General features: G+C 34.6%; 1 protein-coding gene and 2 long non-coding RNA genes across 8 annotated transcripts; 2 read left to right on the top strand and 1 right to left on the bottom strand.

Moving 5' to 3' along the window:
- The first annotated feature begins 3,580 nt into the window (after positions 1–3,580).
- LOC145065941 (uncharacterized) lies at positions 3,581–9,699 on the top strand. 6 transcript variants are annotated; one of them, XR_013688589.1, is made up of 9 exons: positions 3,581–3,662; positions 3,746–3,957; positions 4,501–4,572; positions 4,649–5,000; positions 5,135–5,292; positions 5,369–5,437; positions 5,537–5,633; positions 5,745–5,801; positions 9,172–9,699. It is a non-coding gene; the product is annotated as an uncharacterized LOC145065941 (long non-coding RNA). The 6 variants fall into 6 exon arrangements; XR_013688587.1 differs by lacking the exon at positions 9,172–9,699 and adding an exon at positions 8,706–8,777 and having other exon boundaries at positions 5,745–8,633; XR_013688586.1 differs by lacking the exon at positions 9,172–9,699 and having other exon boundaries at positions 4,649–4,792; positions 4,918–5,000; positions 5,745–8,771.
- An 834-nt stretch (positions 9,700–10,533) lies between these two features.
- Positions 10,534–11,886, bottom strand: LOC145065940 (F-box/kelch-repeat protein At3g23880-like). The gene has a single exon (XM_079013059.1). It carries the CDS (start codon positions 11,832–11,834, stop codon positions 10,656–10,658), a length of 1,179 nt encoding a protein of 392 aa, XP_078869185.1. The 5' UTR covers positions 11,835–11,886; the 3' UTR covers positions 10,534–10,655.
- A 1,985-nt stretch (positions 11,887–13,871) lies between these two features.
- LOC145069232 (uncharacterized) lies at positions 13,872–15,951 on the top strand. The gene is made up of 3 exons (XR_013689378.1): positions 13,872–14,637; positions 15,363–15,414; positions 15,799–15,951. It is a non-coding gene; the product is annotated as an uncharacterized LOC145069232 (long non-coding RNA).
- Positions 15,952–20,618: the final 4,667 nt, after the last annotated feature.

The raw sequence follows: 20,618 nt of genomic DNA, 5'->3' as shown, positions 1-20,618 counted from the left end.
ACTGTTAACTCGAAACTTCGAAAAATCATAACTTCTTCATATGAAGTCAGATTTGGGCATTCTTTTTATCGGTGTTCTTTGTTTAACATATTCTACGACTTTCGTTTAGATCGCTAAGGTTAAATCTCGCTCTATCGTAAATTCACTATTTACGGGTCATAACTTCTTCGTTATAACTCGGATTTCGGCGTTCCTTATATCCCCGAAATCCTTGTTTCTACCACTACAACTTTATATAAAGATATCGGGCTTATCTCACAATTTATTTTGACGCTTATTTTTAATTCCTTATTAATTATACATTATAATTAAATAATAAGCACATAAACACACATAATTCACATAATACTCAAATATTTCATCTTTATTATTTCAAAAAGAGTTACAATAGTTGACCTAGACTATTACATTGACAAAAATGCTTAGCCCTGAAACCCGGACGTTACACCTCAAATGCTTCATATAACACCAAATGCTTTTGAATAACCTTAGAGTATGTATAACATTTGTATACATCGGCTTGCCCTCTCTTGTTCTTAGTGTGTAGCCAATTTTGGTGAGTATGATGTCCTTTATATAGTGTGTCACATCTAGGGTTACACCATGTAAACCCTAATGTGACATGACTCTTCATTTCCATGACCTATGAGTTTGTAACTCCCATGGAGCCTCTGGGTTTAACCCAACTTGATAATCCATTGAGCCTTTTAGCCCACTATACAAGTTATAGATGATTTACATAATCAACCCATATATTTAATTAGTTATCTTTTGATCACTTAATTAATTTTTGATCAATACTAATTAAATAATACTATTAATATATTAGAACTTATAATATATTAATAAACCACAAGTGTTATTTCTCTCATATGAGGAGGTTATGATTCTTCTAAGTTTCGACTTAGCGATATAGAACCCAAATCTCGAAATTGAGATCGAGTGATATTTGGCCGAAACAATCTAAATGAGAATCGAAGATCTCGTTGATAGTAGTCTGATGGTGAAAAGACAGATGAAAACGGACGTTAGATGAAGAAGTTATGAATTTCTAACGGAGTTTTTCCTGTCCCGGCCTACTAAAAATAAATAATAAAAATAAAGTCAAAATTAGCCGATGGAGTCTAAACGAAAGTTGTAGAGTATAGTCTCACCTACGCGTGAATATAAAAAACGTCAAAAACGGAGCTCGTATGCGAAAGATACGAATTTTTGAAGTTTGAGAAATGAGAGTATGCCCAACATACAGATATGCATGCATCGGAATGAGCCACATCGACCTGACCCAATAATCGAGTGCATGAGTCCGTAAGTCATGACACATTCGGTCCGATCCGAAGAGTACGTCCAGCGTACTGCTTGTAGAGGCATTACGCCCAGCGTAATCAATATTTACGCCCAACGTAAATCGGGGTTTCAGCCCCTATAAATAGAAGTCATGGGCTGCCGAATTTGGTTGCTCATTTCTTCCTCTCTCTCCCTCTCTCTCCCGTTTTACCTCGTTTTACGTGCAAGATTTACCCCCGAAGCCCCGATATCATTCACGAGACCTGAAGCAAGTCCCGAAGCCCTGAGGATCCCGAGAAGTAAAGTTTCCGAGCCAAGACTCTGCCCGCGTAAAGCCCGGGTTTGGAGAAAACGTCCCGGTTTTATCGGAAAAGATTATTTTAAAAGACGAGGTGTTGTCCGATCATCATCTTATCAGGTAAGTGTGTAGTTACTTTTTCTTCTAACACATAAATACAAAATATTCTCAATAAAATACGTGTTGTGTGCATATATGTTATGTGTTATTTGAAATGAGTATTGATTGGATGTGTATACATGTGTTATGTTGTGTGTTGTATATATATATATATATATATATATATATATATATATATATATATATATATATATATATACAAAGATGTTGGGTAGAACATGGGTAGATAGTGGATGTGTGATGAAATAAAATGATGAGAGACCTCGATGTTGTTGTTGATCTTGTCATCTAGCGGAGTATGGATGACGACCATGGACTCTTTCTAGACAGTCTAGTGGAACGTTGGCAGGTTCATAACCTGTAGGTGTTGTGAAAGATGTGTTCACCGGTGTACTCTATCCCCCTCATGGTTGCCTTTAGGACATCTATTGTCAAGGAAACCCCTTTGCAGTAATGTTCGTCCCGATGAAAATCCTAGATCAGGTCCCTGGTAATAGATGTTGTTTTAGGGAAGTAAAGTGAGGATAACGGGAATGGGTAATCGGGTTATTATTGGTTGGTAAAATTAAATATAATTATTTATTGTGGGTTGAAAACCCTATATGCTCACTAGGCTCCCAAGTCCGACCCACTCAGTCTTATTTGCATTACAGGTAGTTGCGCGAGGGCATAAGATAGATGAATCATCAAGTTGTTTTGTTTATAGGCTTGTAGTTGTATATAACTGTTGTAATGCTTATAATATGTCGTTTATGTTTTTGTGTCTGTATTAGAACATGACATCCCGAGTTTTGATTATCTAATGAAAATACATTTCTTTACGAAATGCTTTGATAAATATTATTTTATCATATTTTGTTTGAGAACAAATTCCGCAACTATTTTTAATCAATTTACTCTGAAATTATTTTAAAAGCATAAATGAAACCGTCGTGATTTTGGGGATGTCACAGAAAGCTTCATTTGTTTTGGTTGAAAGAAAAAAAATCATATTACAATTACCATCGATGCGACATAACCCATTTCTTCAAATCATCATATTTGGATCGTGAATGCTTCAACTATATAAAAACTTTTGAATTATAATATCTTTAACAAAATGACAATTTTTTGTATGAAAAATGTACTAATATAATTACATATATAATAAAGGTGAAAGGGTGTTGAGGTTTCAAATGCATAAGGTGTTGAACTTATAGAGTGTGTGATTTTCTTGAAATGAGATCATGTGTGATTATTATTTTGAAGGTGAAAGGGTGTGGGGGTTTCAAATGCATGAGGTATGGACAAATTTTTATAGGGGTTTCAAATGTATGAGATTTCAGAAAAAAGAATAACTTTATAAATATGTATGAAAAGAAACTTAAATTATAATCTTAAAAAAATGAGATGAGGACCACTCATTAGTCATTACACCCTTGGATTATTTGGTGAAATCCTAACTAAGGGTTATTCACCAAAGGGCCAATGGCGTAGCGATATGGAGTGACCATCTCATATGAGAGGTCAGAGATTCAAGTCTCGGTGGAGACATAAGTGGTTATTTAAGACTAGATTAGCTAGTTTGCCGTTTCATAAAAAAAAAATTTAGGGGTTATTCAAACACCGTTTCTCTCTCTTTCTCTTTCTCTCTCTCTTAACCTAAACAAACATAAAAAAGAAATTAAATATCCTCTTCCTACTTAAGGGATGTTTGGCTTAGCTTTTAAAATCTCAAAAGAACTTTTTCAAAAAGTTACAAAAAGTCAGGATTTTCTGATTTTTCCAAAAAGTTATTTTTTCTTGTATTAAAAGTTATTAGTTTGGCGGTCATCTTTTTATTTTTTCCTTTTAAAAAGCTAAGCCAAGCACCCTTGTCCTTCGACATAAAAAACCGTTACTTTTTACTTCGATCATGCCAAAAAAAACATCTCTAATTCGCATCTACCTCGCCTATTCAAACGCCTCCAGGAATACGGTTAGTTCGTCAGATCCTGTTCCATATCAATTTCAATTTTCGAATTCCTCATCCGATTTGCCCATTTTAATGATTTCTTCCAGTAAATTTTCGATGATGTTGGCCAATTCGAGAGCGTCGAGTTATCAATACTTCTATGCAATGATGACTTTGCGATATCAGCAAGTCACAGAACAAGATGATGGAGACACGACTTGATTTGATAATGACAAAGAGGAATGAAACGCAGAAGTATTTGAGGAACGATGTTGCTGAACTTTTTAAGAACGGGCTTGATTCCATTGCCTACAAAAGGGTAATTATTTCTTTAACTTTCTTATTCTTTTCCTGGTCTTTTTTTTTTTGGGTTAAATAGAACGATGAGTTAGACTTAATTCAAGTTTTATACAAATCAGCACCACTGGACGCTCTCTTCATGTGTTATATATGGTTTGACTTTCGGTTGAACTTGAATAGATTGATTGAATTCAAACCAGAAGAATGTTTGGCTGTTTGATTTGGAAGTTTTATATTTACGTAATTTGTGTTTTATAGTAGGCCTAATTGGATAACAACAATTTGGTATCCCTAACAAGCCAATTCTTGAAGGCTTGATTGCGTCATACAAATGATGAATGCCACTTTGGTGTATAAAAATCGAAATGTAAAGATTCTTTTCTTCCTTATATATAATCTCAAAAGACTTTTATTTTAATAATAATTGTAAACATTCACGCTTTGAGGTTGGATAGATTGATCATTGATGCTTTATGGAGATGGGATTGAATTTTTTTGGGATTTATTATTTTCTCTATGTAATCTCAAAACACCTCTATTGCTTTTCATTTGATGATAACAGGTTGGACAATTATATGCTGGGCAGAATCTGTCATCATGTTATAAATTATCTCTCAGTCATGGCTGAACAGAGGTAAAAGATTTACTTTTTTAGAAATTCAAAGTTTCATTTGATATTTTAATTTAAATTAATTCTCAATCACCTGTAGGGAATGCCCTGAGGAATGCCACGAAGCTATCTCCACTTTAATCTTTTCTGCAACAAGCTTTCCTGATCTGCCAGAAATGCACGACCTAATGATTCTATATGTGCCAAATGGTGTTTGGCAATAGGTGTAGCACCTATCAATCAGGTAGCTTGACTAAACCAGATAAAGCAAACGATGGAATTTTTGGATTTGGGCAAAATGGTCTTTCTATTGTATCACAATTGTCTTCAAGAGGAATTACTCCACAATTCTTTTCACATTGCTTAAAGGGATATGGAATGGGTGGTGGAAAGCTTGTTCTTGGTGATATTTTGGCCCTGACTATGGTTTATAGTCCCCTTGTCCCATCACAGTACGTATTATTGAAGGGTATTTTAGGAAATATCAAATTTTGCAACTTTTATTTTGATTATACAACAGAAACCACAACAGAAGTGTAATTGTTAATTTCTTATCTTGTAATCTTATATTATCTTGATCTTTCAGGCCTCATTACAATCTTGATCTACAATGTATTTCGGTCAACGGTGTTGACCATTGACCCAACAGCTTTCACCACATCAGATAACCAAGGAACCATTGTTGATACAGGAACAACTTTGACATACCTTGTTGCAGAAGCTTTTGACCCTTTTGTTAATTCTGTAAGCTTTAACTTTTTCTTAAAATTTCTCTAAAAAAAGCATTTGAATTTTGTGTTTTTTTTCGTCTTGATTGAAGATAACTGTTGCTGTTTCACAATTAACAACACCTGTCATCTCAAAGGGGAAGTTATTTAGTTACACCAAGGTACCTCCAAAATGTCTGTTTTATCCTTTTTGACCTTTTGATCTTTTCATTTCATTTCAAGAACATTTAACTGAACTTTTTTTTTTTACTTATAAACAGCATAAATGGGATTTTTCCTGAGGTTTCCTTAAAGTTTGTTGGTGGTGCTTCCATGATTCTTAAACCTGAGAACTACCTTGTACATGGGGATCCTGTTGTGAGTGTTCTTTAATTGTCTCAAAATTTACACTTCTTTTACAAATTTATGAGTGGGTTAAAGATTGGTTAACAAAAAGTTTGACTTTTTTCACATGTGGTTATGATGAAGGTACACCATGGTGTATTGGCTTTCAAACAGTCCAGAATGGTGTGTCAATTCTTGGAGGTTAGTTAAAATATAGTAAATGACAATTTTACCCTCAAGACTCTACTTATTGTATAGACTTTTTTTTTTTTTTTTTTTTTTTTTTTTTTTTTTTTTTTTTTTCTTTCTTTCTTCTTGTGGCATTTTATAAATGAGACAAAATTCAATGAAAATGTTGACATTGGTTTTAAAATTCAATTAACTCCTATTTTTGCAAAAAGATCAAAATACCCTTATCATCTTTTTTTAAATAAGACACTGGTTTATTAATTTTTCATATTTATTGAAATCTTATATGTTTATTATATTTTTTTCTTATCATTTCTTTTCAAATTTATTGATATCTTATATGGTGATTATTATCTTAAATTACGTATGATTTTATCTAATTTTGTAATTATATTTCATATTTATTGAAATCTTATATGTTTATTATTTTTTTTCTTATCCGAATTCGTTTCAAATTTATTGATATCTTATATGGTAACTATTATCTCTTAAACTAGGAAATGTTTTTTAAAAATCATTAGATTGCATCAGACTGGAAATTTCTACATTTATGTTTTCTATGAAAACAAAAACAATAAACCAAAGCATTCATTTCAATTTCAGGCTCACAACAGCAGTTACAGTTTATAATATACCAATAAAATTGGATTAAGTGTGAAATATCATAATCTTTGTTCAGTTTATTGAATCAAAAGCCAAACCCCCAAATTTTGGATTTGTGAATGTCAAAACGAATTGCTTAGAAGCAGACTGATGAATTCCAAAAGCATCACATATACTTATTAACTGCAGTTATGGATTTTTTGTCAATATGCTTGTCTGCAAGTGAGTGACCCATTAAGCATGTAATTTACATACTTAAAAATTAATGCCGGTCATATACAATCAAGATATTAAATTTTTTTAATAGTTTTAATCATTGAGCAAAAAAAAAAGTTACCTCTATCCATTTAGTTCATTTTTTAATGCCAGCTGATAGCATGCCAACAAATGCATTTTAACAAAGCCATAAAAGTATACAATTTCACCAAGTTGTAATAAAAAAAGAATTACACTAAACCTGCAGACGACAAACACAAATTGGGAAGCTCCTCCACTTTTGTTATATTCCATTATGTATGATTCACTTTCTTTATTTGTCCCATATGAGAATAACTTATTCAGTGGTCTAATAGATTTAACAGATAAAAAGGATAGAAAAGACATTTTACAGTTTTAAATCTTGTTCCATCCTTATTGTATGTCATTTTTTTATGAATGACTTGGTGCATCGTCGCGAAATCTTGAACCCATGTTGTCGTTTATGATGACTTGTCCCAAATGTAATAATTTAAGGAATTATAAAGAAAATGAGATAATTAATAGAGTAAATGAGAGCTGACCAAGAATCAAATTTTAGTGTACAGGGTGAAAATAAAATCTATTTTGACCATTTATTAAATGCCCTTCAACTTCTGGTTTATATGTTATGCATACCTGTATGAAGTTGTGGAGTATATTGTTACATTAAACTTATTTCCTTGAATTTTAATGTTGATAACTCATTCCTATTTTAGATGTTGTTATGTACTACTTACTGGTAGTCAAAATACATTTAACTTTTTTCCTTCAACTTAGGGCAGGCTATATATATGGGAATAAGTTGGCAATGAAAATTGGACCACTTTGATTTGAGAATTTGCAATCTATTTGCTCTCTTATATGACTAAAACTTGTAAAAGGTCAAAAACATGTTATGGTTAAAATCATCGATTGTCAAAGTTGAATTTGTAGGGTTATTTATGGTATTTCTTCATTTGAAAAGTTATTTCTGTTATTTTATATTTAAAGGGTAATTTTTGTAAAAGAAATTTTCTTCATTAAAATGATAATTTATGTAAGTTTCTGCATTTAATGGGTAATTTTTGTAATTTTCTGCATTTTAAACAGTAATTTCTGTCATTTTTTGCATTAAAAGGGTAGTTTCTGTAATGTATATGTGTATAATATTTCTATTTTTCTTTTTGGTTTTTGAATTGCTTCTTTTTTTTTTTTTTTTTATCCTTAACAGAATGAACGTGTGTATAGTTGACTATGTATGCATGTGACATATAGTCATTTTTTTGTTGAAAAATGGTGTCAAATGATAATTTTTGATACTGTTTTTATGTTTATTCTGAAACCATGGTATGGCGTCGAAATTATTAAATTGTGGTGAGGACATTTTTCAAAAAGCTGTTGTCAAAATATGTTAAAATTGGCCCAAAGTTGCTGGAAAATGACCAATATGCAAGTCAAAATGGTATTTTTTTTACAAAAGATTCAACTTCATTCCTTTTTTTTTTTTTTTTTTTTTTTTTTTTTTTTTTTTAATTCTAGATTTTTTTTCTTATTAAAGCATCATATTTTGAAAGTACAATGCTAAATTGAATAGCCTTTTAAAAGTAATGTGTGTATGTTTGTGTGTGTAATGTTTTGATAAGACAAATATGTTGCTATTTTGAGCATTTACCCTGATAAAAATAGCAACACACTTACTTTCATTGGTTTGTTTATCGAACCAAATAATGAAGGATGTAACAAGTGTATTTATTTTATGGGAAGCTTCATCAAATCATACTAACAAAATCATATGACCTTGTTCTTTTCTGGAATCAAGATTGGGTGGAGTGGGGTTTATGTTGTATTATCGCACTGTATATCTATTTCGTTGATTACAAGCCTCTAATTTCTGATCTGATGTAGACAGTTATGGAGTATAATTAACCTTGGTGTTTTTAATTTCTAAGAATCATTCATTGTCTCTTCTAAGGAAGGCAATTAAGGTACTCATAATCTTTTTAGGAGCACATAACTACTAATCAGGTAGTTTCTAACTTCTCTTTTAATTTAATAATTATTGTTTACTAAATCATCTTTTAAATGGTTAATTTATAGCAGGTTGAATCCTGAACAAGTTGATCGCTTGACAAATGAGATTTCATATTTATGACCTGTAACGTAACAGACATATATATATATATATATATATATATATATATATATATATATATATATATATATATATATATATATATATATATATATATATATATATATATATATTCTTTCTCTCATACTGTTCCGTGTGAGATTTTGTTTTGTGCAGCTAGCTAGCTGTTTGCATAATGTAATTGAGTACTTGCTACACGTGAACAAGGAAGTGTTGCTTGTATCATTTGGATTTTGGTAACATACTTCTAGTTTGTGCCCTCTAAAAGCAAGAATTAGGACCCATTTTTAGCTGTTATCAGTAGTTTGTACATAATTTTGACTTCATTTTTTGACAATTACAAGAGTCCTTTTTTGGCTGTCTTTTCTATAATGAATAATAGATGGATCCATCTCAACCTTTGTGGTTCAGGAGTTAAACCTACGATGCATGGAAACGCCAGATGAGTAGCCGCTCCCGTATCTGAAACGCATAGGAAACGGAAACTTCGGTGAAACGGCCGGAAACGTTTCCGGCAAGTATCGGTATTCCCTGAAACGTTTCTCCCACGTTTCATTCACGTTTCCCTTTTTTTTTTTTTTTTTTTTTTAATTATTTGCATGAGCTTTTAATACGCAGAAATAGAGAATGGGCTTAGTCATATGTCGGTTGCTAATGCTATTACCCTACAATTAGTCAATTAGTCAATTAGAATTTAGAAGTTTGTAAACGTAAGGCTGCTGCGTAATCTTTTCATTGGTGATCATCAGGGCCGGTCCAAACGTATACGGGGCCCAGGACGAAAATAAAAAAAAGGGCCCCTTAAAGACGAATATAATAAAGATTAAAAAAAAATCATTTATTCTTCATTATAGACGTGTTCAATTAGCAATAACAAGCAAACAAAATTGTTTATCTTTTAAGCTAGTTTGAATTTGAAAAAACTTTATGCTCTAAAAATCATTTAGGTAATAAGTTTTTATATATATATATATACACACTACATAGCCTAGAATTTTTGGGCCCCTAGAGACGTGGGCCCTGGGCGGTCGCCCGGGTTGCCCACCGTCTGGACCAGCCCTAGTGATCATCGACTTTTATAGTTTTTTTTATTACCTCTCTGTGTCGTCGATCAAGAAGCCAAGAATAAGAAAAAAAAATTCAATACTCATTCACACATTCACCACTTATCAGATGAACCCGACTTTTTTATTGTATTGGAGTTTGCAGATCTCTCACTAGATGAACCCGACTTTGAAAATGATTTGATTATTGATAATTAGTTACTTTTAAAATATTTAGTATTTTTGGAGTTTAAACTTTACATTTTTTGGATTTTTTTTAATATATATATGTTTTTTCATATTTTTATATTGCCGTATCTGTGCCGTATCCGTATCTTGAATTTTTGAGTCTTGCCGTTTCCCGTATCCATTCCGTATCCGTTTCCCGTTGCCGTATCCGTTTCCGTGCAACTTAGAGTTAAACAATATAATATAATCTACAAACCTTTTAGTGTTTTGACAAAGTAGGGTTTTTATCATCTATCTAAATTGGTACTTAACCGAGATCGCAATAGTCATATATTAAACAATAAGTTAAATTTTTATCATCAGACATTATATATAGGTATAGAAGAAAATGAAACAAATTAATTCCTTGAATAGCCATCATAACTAATTATCATTAATAAGGTTAGACGCTTATTATATAATTCTTGTGGGAAAGAGCAGTAGAGATTGAAACTATAAATGCCACCAACTTAGTTTAGGAAAAAAAAATCAATATGTCAAAATGTTAAACAAGGTAAAACTTTTCTGCATATATAAATATATATAGCAGCAACAGAAAAACAAAGTAAACCACGTAAATTAATGTGGATAGAGAACGCAGAAGTAACTAAAAATGGAAACTAACTAAGAAACTGAAGACAATTGAGTGGCTGCAGGTGGTATCCAAACAAGACTGTCGATGTAGTTGAATATTTTAAGTCTATCAAGTGGTCGTGTCATTGTCTTAATCTTGAAGGTTTTAGTCGTGGCTGCAATCGGATCATACAAAGCAAAACGAGGAGAATGGTCAAGTAGAAAAAGAAACTCGTTGTGTGATGTGAATCCATATGGAGTTATTCGAGCATTAAACTGGGAAAACAAATGATGTTTCACCCATGAATCCCTATCATCCCTCACCCACACGTTACATTCATAATGTTTAATGCAACGTGACATCACACAAAGCTTTCCACCCAAAACTCCCAAGTCAGACATGCACCACCTACCACAATCTATTACAGAATCAGGAAGAGGTATCTCATCACCCAATGTCATTGCACCCAAATCAAATGTCACTATTGTTCGTGGGTTCCCCTCCAAATCAGTAACACAAAGCCAATGAATACGCCCATCCACACAAACATCGTCTCGATACAAAAACATTTTGATGTGGGAAGGAATCCTTTGGGATGCGGACTCCCAGGAACCCTTTCTCATGCTATACACATCAACTTGTGGATGTGGTTGTGTTTCCCTGTCGGCTGGTTTTAGGAAGAAAAAAGATGAACTCACCTCAACAACTTTGTAATCATCAGTTTTCGGATCAAAACCAAACCACACATACGGGTGATGGGTTTGGTCCGACAAAGAAGAACGCGGGAGAGTTAACGATGCCAAGAGAGAAGGATTCCAAATGCGAATGAAATAACCATGTTTTGATACGTAAGAAAAGCATATTAAGCCATTCACAGACCCAACCACATTGATCATAGGCTTTTGCTTTTCATGTTGGGGATCAATTGGGAGTTCAAGTTTCATGAAATTACTGACTTCCAGACGGGGAGAACCACAGGAGCGTGCTGTTAATGGACCTGTACTAGAAAAATAGTCAATAATCGCCTTCTCAAAGAACAAAAGAATCTCATCATCCTTCTTCTTCTTGTTGTTGTTGTTATGGATTGAATGATGGAGGTGAGATTTTATAAAGGAGGATTCAGACAAGAGAGCATTCCAAGTTTTACACACGAGTCTCATTTGAGTAAGCTGTTTCGCTAATAAGCGGATGAATATATTTGATAAAACGCCGCCCGGGAGCTTCTCCATATCGACTGATGCTCAAGATACTTTCTTTTTTGTATTTCCGCTTTAAACCTTAGAAGCGCTGCAAGAGGTAACACAACCATTCACAACCATTTACTTATTATATACTATCCTAGTTTATAACCCGTGGGAACCACGGTTATAAAATTAATCAAACTTTTATAGTAAAAACTCAAAATTATTAATAAGTTTTTATAAATAAATTATTAATTAAGAGATTTTTTTAGTTATGTAAATTTTAATTATTGATTTAAATAAATATATGAAATTATATCACTTTATAATTTGTATTAATTTTATTTTTCTTTTTATTCTAATATTATTAATTTAATGTAATTAAAATGGAAAATTTAAAATTTGAAATGGATAATTAATAGGTTGACATGTGGCATACATTAATTAATAGACATAATAGGGTGACACATGACTAAATGAGAATAAAATATTCATTAATTAGGAGGCATAATAGAATGACACGTGTCAAAAGTAGAGTAAAACTATTCTTTTATTAGAACAGGGATATACACACACTAAAGTTATGAGAAGAGGAGCATCAAAGAATTTAAGGTGCTTAGAGCTGAGTGGTGTCATTGTGCAAATTCCTAAAAAGCCTTGGTCTGTGGTGCATATATAGGCATCGCTATTCAGTATCTTATTTCAACTTCACTTCTAAATAAAACCACATCAGAAAAATCATGAGTAACCAAGCATTCCATAGTAAAACAACTAGATTAATTTATGGTTTTTTTCCTCCTAAAATTGGTTTATATATATATATATATATATATATATATATATATATATATATATATATATATATATATATATATATATATATATATACATGAGTAACCAAGCATTCCATAGTAAAACAACTAGATTAATTTATGGTTTTTTTCCTCCTAAAATTGGTTTTATATATATATATATATATATATATATATATATATATATATATATATATATATATATATATATAAAAGGTCGGGAATGTCTGCACTTAAACATCCCAGAACATAACATGGAGGACACAATTAATTTGTGTGATTTACTAGGCATTTAAATATTAATCATGCGAAAGAAAGCAATATAATAGTTCCTAAAATCGAGTATACGATAGATAGTTAGTGAAAAGAGAAAGAGGAATAGTATTTATTCTTACATTAATAAATCATGTAGATCATAGAAGAAACCTTTTGGTGTCTATCATATATTACATGCTATCCAGTGGACCAGAAAAGAGGAAAAGAGACTTACAGAGACCGAGCAGTAGGAATTAATCAAGAAAGAGGAGCTGATGGAGTAGCGATGATGACGGCCAACAAAACCCTCGTTTTCTCAAAAACGTTTTAGGCTTTGTGACGATATCGATGAACAGAGGCCGACGATGGTATGTTGTAGCTTGCGTCGATGATGACGAAGAGGAACAAAGGCCGGCTATATATATGAGTTCTAAAACTTCAAATTACAATATGTATGTATCTTTATAAAATCTAATACTTAAATAAGATAATTAATATATTTAAAAATAGATAATATTATTTTTAAATTAGATTATAACTAAAGGAAAATCCATTGAAAAATACTAAAATTTTGGTCCAGTTTATTTTCTAATCCTAAATTAAATTAAATCTACTTTAATAAATCTACTCTAATAAATAAATTTTTTTCTTCACATTCTCATTCAATTTGCCGAATGTTATTTTGTGATTATTTTATATTAATTTTTTTTTCACATGTCATTTTATGAGTTTTTCTATTTTATTAAATTTCACGTAATAGTTTAATGTAATAATTGTAATATAGTAATAAAGATATATCAATTTCATTAATAAACTTATTTTTTTACTTTTTAATTTCAAATTTTCTAAAATTAACGCTCATTAGTTTTGTTTTGTTTTTTTTGTTTTTTTCTTTAAATTATTTGTTTAAATTTAAAAGATAAAAAAAATATTTCATTATAATAATTTATTATTTTTCTTATTTTCTTATAAATTTAAACTTTCAAATATTTAGACTTTTATATTTAATCTTTTTTAAAATTAACTAATGTAATACATGAATCTTACAACTAGCTTCATTAATAAAAAAAAAAGACAAGAAACCGACTATTGTAATCAATTTACCCCTATTTTACCTTTTCAACAGGTAACATGCTGAGGTGGCATGCCAAATGGATTAATGGGCTGAAATGGGATGGCATTTATACCCTTTTTATTTTAAATGCTTTTATTATTATTAACTTACTAAAAAATTGTTGAATAATATATGTGGGCCCCAACCTCCATATCCCTCACCCTCTAAGCACCTCACTGTCACCCTCGTCCCTCCCATATATTACCGGAAAACATAGGTACACCACAACTATTTGGCCGGAACCTACTGGGCCGACGCCACACTCGTGTCAGAAAACACTAGACAACCACTGTAACATTCCGACTCCCAGGTATAAATTAAATTGTTTTATGTCCATATTGATAGAGCAACTCGACGAGTTGGAGGACCTCAACTCGTCGAGTAGAGATTTAGATGGCCGCGTTGTTTAGGATCAACTCGACGAGTTGGAGTTCCCAACTGGACGAGTTGGAGCTGAGTGTGAAAAACCCTAATTTTCAAGGTTTGCACCCTATTTAAAGGATCTTAAGACCTTTACCCCGCCTCCCTCATCACCTTATCACCCTGAGACAAATCCTAATCAAGCTATCTTCCATTTTGAGAGTGTGTAAGGTTAAGAGTGTGGGTTTTGGTGCATTCTTTGAAGAAACTTGAAGAGTAAAGGACTTGGAACAAGAAGGAGTCTTTAGAGGTAAAAAAGTTATTACCTTGATCACGTCTTTGTTAGATCTCTCCATTAGAGAGTTTATGGCCATTTCTAGCTTCTTTTTGAGTCATTTGGTTGTTTGAGCATGCTTTGAAGACGAGACTTCAGATCTGGACACTACTAGGTCCCTTAGGCCTAAAGACTCAAGCTTTATCAAAGCTTTGGCTAACTTCCATGCCTTAAACCCTTTATTGAGCTTTGTTTTGGCAAACTTAGCCCTTGATGTCATTCATGGACGTAAAGCTTGCAGCTTTACGTGGTATTTCAGCCTTAGAAGGCTAGATCTAGAGTTTGGGGCCTTAATCTCGCTTAAAAATGCCTGAATGAGTATTTAGGCTGAAGAAACTCGACGAGTTAGTTAGCCAACTCGACGAGTTCATTAGGGTTTTCCCCGATATTCTGAATGTTGTACAAACTTGACGAGTTTGTGAGACAACTCGACAAGTTGAGTTGGATTTTCCCGATTTTTCTAAGAACAGAAGGAACTCGACGAGTCGAATAGATGCACTCGACGAGTTGGGTCAACATGGACTATTGACTTAAGTGTTGACTTCCGTTAACTTTTAGGGTTTGGTTAAGTTGTGGACTTTAGAGACCATGGAGGGGTAAAATGGTCTTTCACCCTTTCCGAGAATTAGTAAGGGGTTAGCTTAACATCTTTGGAGTTGTTATTATAAATTGTTAATTAGAGATGATTATGATATATGTAGGTGGAGTCTAGACCTACCGTTGAGTACGAGACATACTTGCTTTACTTACGAGGTGAGTCTTCTCACTATACTTACCTGAGTGGTAATACTGTGTGACCAGAGGGTCCTATCTGAGTTATTGACCGGAGGGTCTTATGTGCTTATACTGAGTTATGTGATATTATGCGTTCAAGCTTTGTGATTTATGCTATATATTATATGTGCCTTATTGAGTTAGGATCGGAGGGTCCAAACCGAGTTATGAGACTGGAGGGTCCTCACTGAGATACAGGACTGGAGGGTCCAATCCGAGCTGTGAGACCGGAGGGTCTTTACCGAGACACGTGATCGGAGGGTCTTTATCGAGATACAACCATGAGTGGATAATTATTGTGTGTGGTATTTTGCAAAACTCACTGAGCTTTATGCTTACAGTGTTGTGTGAAATGTATTTCAGGTACATCTTAGGACCGTGGGAATGCATCGGCAAGATTGTACACACCAGCTAGTTGATTGAGTTTTTGAGGATTCTGGGATATTGTCAAACAATTTATTATTTTGTGTTTGGAACAATTTACAATTGGGTTTGAGAAATATTAAACTGTTTTTTGTGTGGATTTAAAAATGAAAATTTTATTTGAGAATTTAGAGTGTTACAAGTTGGTATTAGAGCCTTGGTTTGAGGGATTCAGATGTACCATTGGGTATGTCTGGACTCAAACTGAGGATTTGATAAATTTTTCAAAAAAAAATGATTTTCTAAACGAGGAAACGATTTTAAGAGGAAACGAGATGAAGCAGTGTCTACAATCATCCAGAGCCTGAGCGGTCATTTCCTAAAATACTCTTACTTGATTATGTGTTGTTATTATGACATGATAGAACCGCATGCTAATTTAGCGCTAGGGATTTGCTCAGAATTTCATGCTTGTGTGTCTGCTTAGGAGAGATGCCTTTATGCCTATTATGTGAACTGGTAGTATTACATATGTATAATTAGAGATCTTCGAGGAGTTGAGAGGTAGGATTGCATGAGTTCGGTGATGCCTTTTGTGTTGTGAATAGAGCGATCGAAGTTGTATGCTAGAGTGGTTTCATGAGCTGGTGGAGGTTGATCGATGCCTGAATGCTGCTTGCTTTGTGCTTTGTGGAACTCATGTGCAATGCGAGTTAGATAAAAAGCTAATGGACATTACGAGGAGTTCCTCAGTAGCTGATGGCAAAGAGGTGTGGGAACCTAATAGAGCCTAGGGAGTAATTGCAGTCCGAGGAGTGCGCTGCTTAGAGGTGAGTATTCATTGCGGAGCGAGCATGAGGAATGGGATTGGTAGATCTGGAAGGTCGAGCCTCTACTTAGGAAATCTGGGACGATCTTTGGGGAAAGTATGGGTATATGTGGAAGGTAGTATTGGGCCCGTACTACTGAAAGAAGAGGACCCATACTCGAAACAAGGAGAATTTCGGAGGTTCTAAGTGGCAAGTTGAGGAGAGATAACATGGTTCGAGTACCGTGACTCGCAACAGAGTATGTTACCATATTTACCGTTTAGCCGGTTGTGGTTGTTCAGACTGAGAGTGGATATGGTAGATTGTGAGGCTAGAGGGCCATGTCAGTTGAGCTTCAATGGAGTATACCTTGTGAGGAAAAATTGAGTGTAGATCCCGAGGGGTTTGACTGCTGAGGTGCCAGTTGGAATCGCAAGACTCAAAGAAAAAGTGGAGATGATACGTTATGGAGGATTACGGTCTGGGTTGAGTGGTCGGCTGATGGATTGTGATGGAAATTTATATGACAAGGATTATGTTATTCCCGCTTTTCGTTTTGGAAGGAAGGGTGAGTGAGCTTTTGATTTCAGAGATTAGAGGAAGACCCTGAGGGGTACCAGATAGTTGTGATACTAGCACCAAAAGCATTTTTGTTGTATGAGTGCTTTGAGTTATTCATATGCCTGGAAGGAGTCGTCAATGGGGATTGTGACAGTCGAGGACAAGGATGTGCCCCAAATGAGCATTGTAAGGCGTGTTCTAGCTACTGTTCCAGGTAACCAGGGGAAGTGTCTCGGGACGACGACCTTCGTTGTCTATGCCGCAAATCGACTGGGAGAGTGAGTTCTCCTGTTTCTATGTCGACTCTTGCGATGGGGTGTTGGTTGAGGATTTAGAGAATGAAGTGTGCGATAGTCCATTATCTCCGAATAAAGAGTCAATGCCATTTTAGGACCGTCAAAATATATTTTTGTGCAGCCGAATGAGATTTTAGGTGACTGGAGGCAGTCATATTGGGAAGCTTCTGAGGTTTCCATCTGAGATTCAGAATACTTGGACTACTTGGTCGTTATCCGGAAGATCAATGCAGGGTACGTGCCAATAGTCAAGTATGATATATCTGGTGAACTAGTCTATAGTGTAGCCTATTTGATATGCCATTGGAGATGGTTCGAACCCTAATTGGGTGAGAACTGGGTATCGGTTGGGAGGATCAACAATCTGTTTAATTTGCGTTGCAAAAGAATGGGTTATGGGGATCTGCGGTCCGAGTATATAAGGCTTGGGTATTGTGGTAGTCAAGGAAAGTTATAGAGCGAGATGATGCATGTGGTATGTGCCTAGGTGAGATTGAGTGTCTTCTTGTTTTCTTAATTTCTTCCACCACACCCAAGGGAGCTTTAAATCATGAGAGAAAGTATGTGGGTAAGTTGCCTAGGACCGATGTGATTATTGTAAGTCGACCTCCAAAAGAGAGTGTTTTGGATTTCCATGAGGATAACTTAGAATGAAATTGATCGATAATAGGTTTCAATGCTTTGCAAGATTCATGTTAGCCCCAAAAGGAACCCCTAGATAGTTGAATGGTAGTGAGCTTGCCTCACAACCAAGAATATTCGCCTAGTTAGCAGTTTCAGCATCCGAATCCCCAATGCCAATGACTTTAGACTTATGAAACTTTACCATAAGCCTTGAGGATGCATGGAAACATTTAAGAATTCACGCAAGGTTTTTCAGATTGGATCGAGTCCACCCTACAATAAACAGTGCATCGTCTGCATAGAAGAGATGCGATATGGTAGGACCTTCATTGTGAATTATGTCACCTTTGAATAAACCTTTGTTTCGAGCCTCCTCCATTGCAATGTTAAGACCCTCCATGGCTATGATGAACAAAAAGGGAGATAAGGGATCTCCTTGACTCACTCCTTTGGAGATTTTGAACTCGTCCGTCGGAGACCCGTTCACAATTAAACCCAAGTTCTCATTCATCATCAACCCAACATAAATTTAATGGTGTCAAGGTGAATTGTTAAGATTGTAAAGTCCACATTTTGCTTGATGTATCATTAAGATCCAATTGATGGTGCAAAATCCCAATCAATTGGATGATGCAAGATCAAAATGAAGAAGAAGGATAAGAAGAAGATGATGAACTTGATGAATCTTCAATGTTTATATGATTAGAATGATGTTCCAACACAAGATTCACACACATATACACACTCTTCTTCTCTCTCACTTTCTCTCTCTAGAACACATTTAATTACACACACTTAGCCCCCCTTTTTGACTCCTCACCCTTACATCTATATATAGTGGCCAAAAACACGTTCACGACCGTGAACACCCATACATCCGTAAACACCAGTCTGTTTACGGTCCTAGACTGAAAAATATAGTTGCCTAGAAAAGTAAAGTATAAACCATATTTTTTACCCAACAATCTCCCCCTTGGTTTATAGCTTTCTTTTCTCTGACCCAACAAAATCTCCCTAAGAATGTAGCCGGCTTTTCTTGTCAATCTTCATTTGGAGCTTGGCTTAAACTTTAATCTTCAATTTATTTACAACTTCAAGATGAAAACCCGAATCTTCTAGCTAAATGGCTTCATCTTGAACGAATGGGCTTTTCTTCAAGATTTGACTTTGAACGCACGTTGGGTGTGGAGGCTTCTGGAAAAGATTCTTGAAAAACTGCACTTTCAGCTTGAGAATCTCTAGAGAGAATAACAGAGAGAACGAATCTTCTAGATTACTTCAGCAGGTACATAAATAGCAACAAATTGATTGAAGAAGCTTCAATGCAATCTGTCACATAATCTTCAAGTCAGCTTCACCTTGCTTTTGGGGTTGAAAATTTGTATGTTGAAAGAATAATCTTCATTTATTGTTCCTTCGAATGAGAAGTCTTCAATGATCACAGATGAAGATTGTAAAGTCCCAAATTTCGAGTCCAAAAATTTTGTTTGTAATTAAGTAATTTATAAAATCGTTTATTGAAAACATTTTCAATATCATATCAATCCATAAACCATCATGAACATATCTCAAATTTAAAATATCGAACAATAGTATAAATCAGGGTACAATCCCAGAAATCTCATTGCGGAAATCATGTGTGTGTGATGCGCTTGTACGCCACCGGCTCCTTCCCCTTGAATGAAGAGGCACCTGAAACCAAAACTGAAACTGTAAGCACAAAGCTTAGTGAGTTCCCCCATCATACCACATACCATACAATCATAGATGCTGCCAGGCAATTCTAGGATGCCCGACCGACCCATGTCAAGCCATTTTGGGGTGCTGACTACCCATGTCAAGCCATTCTGGGATGCCTGCCTACCCTCCGGTCTATCTCACATGGTCACGGGGACTATTTCACCCCTACTACTATTACATAATAACATATCATAAACATGCTGTCAGACATATATGGGGTGTCCGACCTATCCTTCGGTCCTAACAACCGATCGGGGGACTATTCCCCACCTACTACCACTATCATATAGAACATAGCATACTGGCACATAGAACATAACAAGTAATAGCAAACCAGACAATTATCACAAAGACAATCATCTCAACTATAATCAACTACTAGTGGGTCGGCCTTGGTGCCTTAAACCCACTTCTACTGGAAAGTAACTCACCTCAATGTCGCGTAGTGTCTGAATTGCTTCTGGTGTGGAGATTGACTTTCCTCGACTCCTCAATCCCTACATGACAACTCTATTAAGTCATCAATTCGTACTCACAGCCCCCATAAGGGTCAACCCAAATCCTGGTTAAAGTTAACTATGGTCAAAGTCAACCTCCAGTTGACTTGACTCGCCGATTTGGTCTACCAACTCGTCGAGTCCCTATTCCTCCAAAATGATCCAACTCCCGACTCCACTTATCGAGTCTAGCAACAACTCGATGGGTCCTCCTTCAACCATAATATCGGGACCATCTTCAACCGACTCGCCGAGTTCCCCAGGAACTCGTCGAGTTCATCTCCCTCATAAGA

This window comes from Lactuca serriola, chromosome 8 (genome assembly GCF_051521515.1).
Source record: "Lactuca serriola cultivar US96UC23 chromosome 8, Lser_US96UC23_V15, whole genome shotgun sequence".
Classification (NCBI taxonomy): domain Eukaryota; kingdom Viridiplantae; phylum Streptophyta; class Magnoliopsida; order Asterales; family Asteraceae; genus Lactuca; species Lactuca serriola.
The sequence above is the reverse complement of the archived record's forward strand: the minus strand, read 5'-3'. Positions and strand labels throughout refer to the sequence as shown.

Bases quoted from the DNA above. Each gene is read 5' to 3' on its own strand.
- LOC145065940 (XM_079013059.1), bottom strand. From the start codon at position 11,834: ATGGAGAAGCTCCCGGGCGGCGTTTTATCAAATATATTCATCCGCTTA.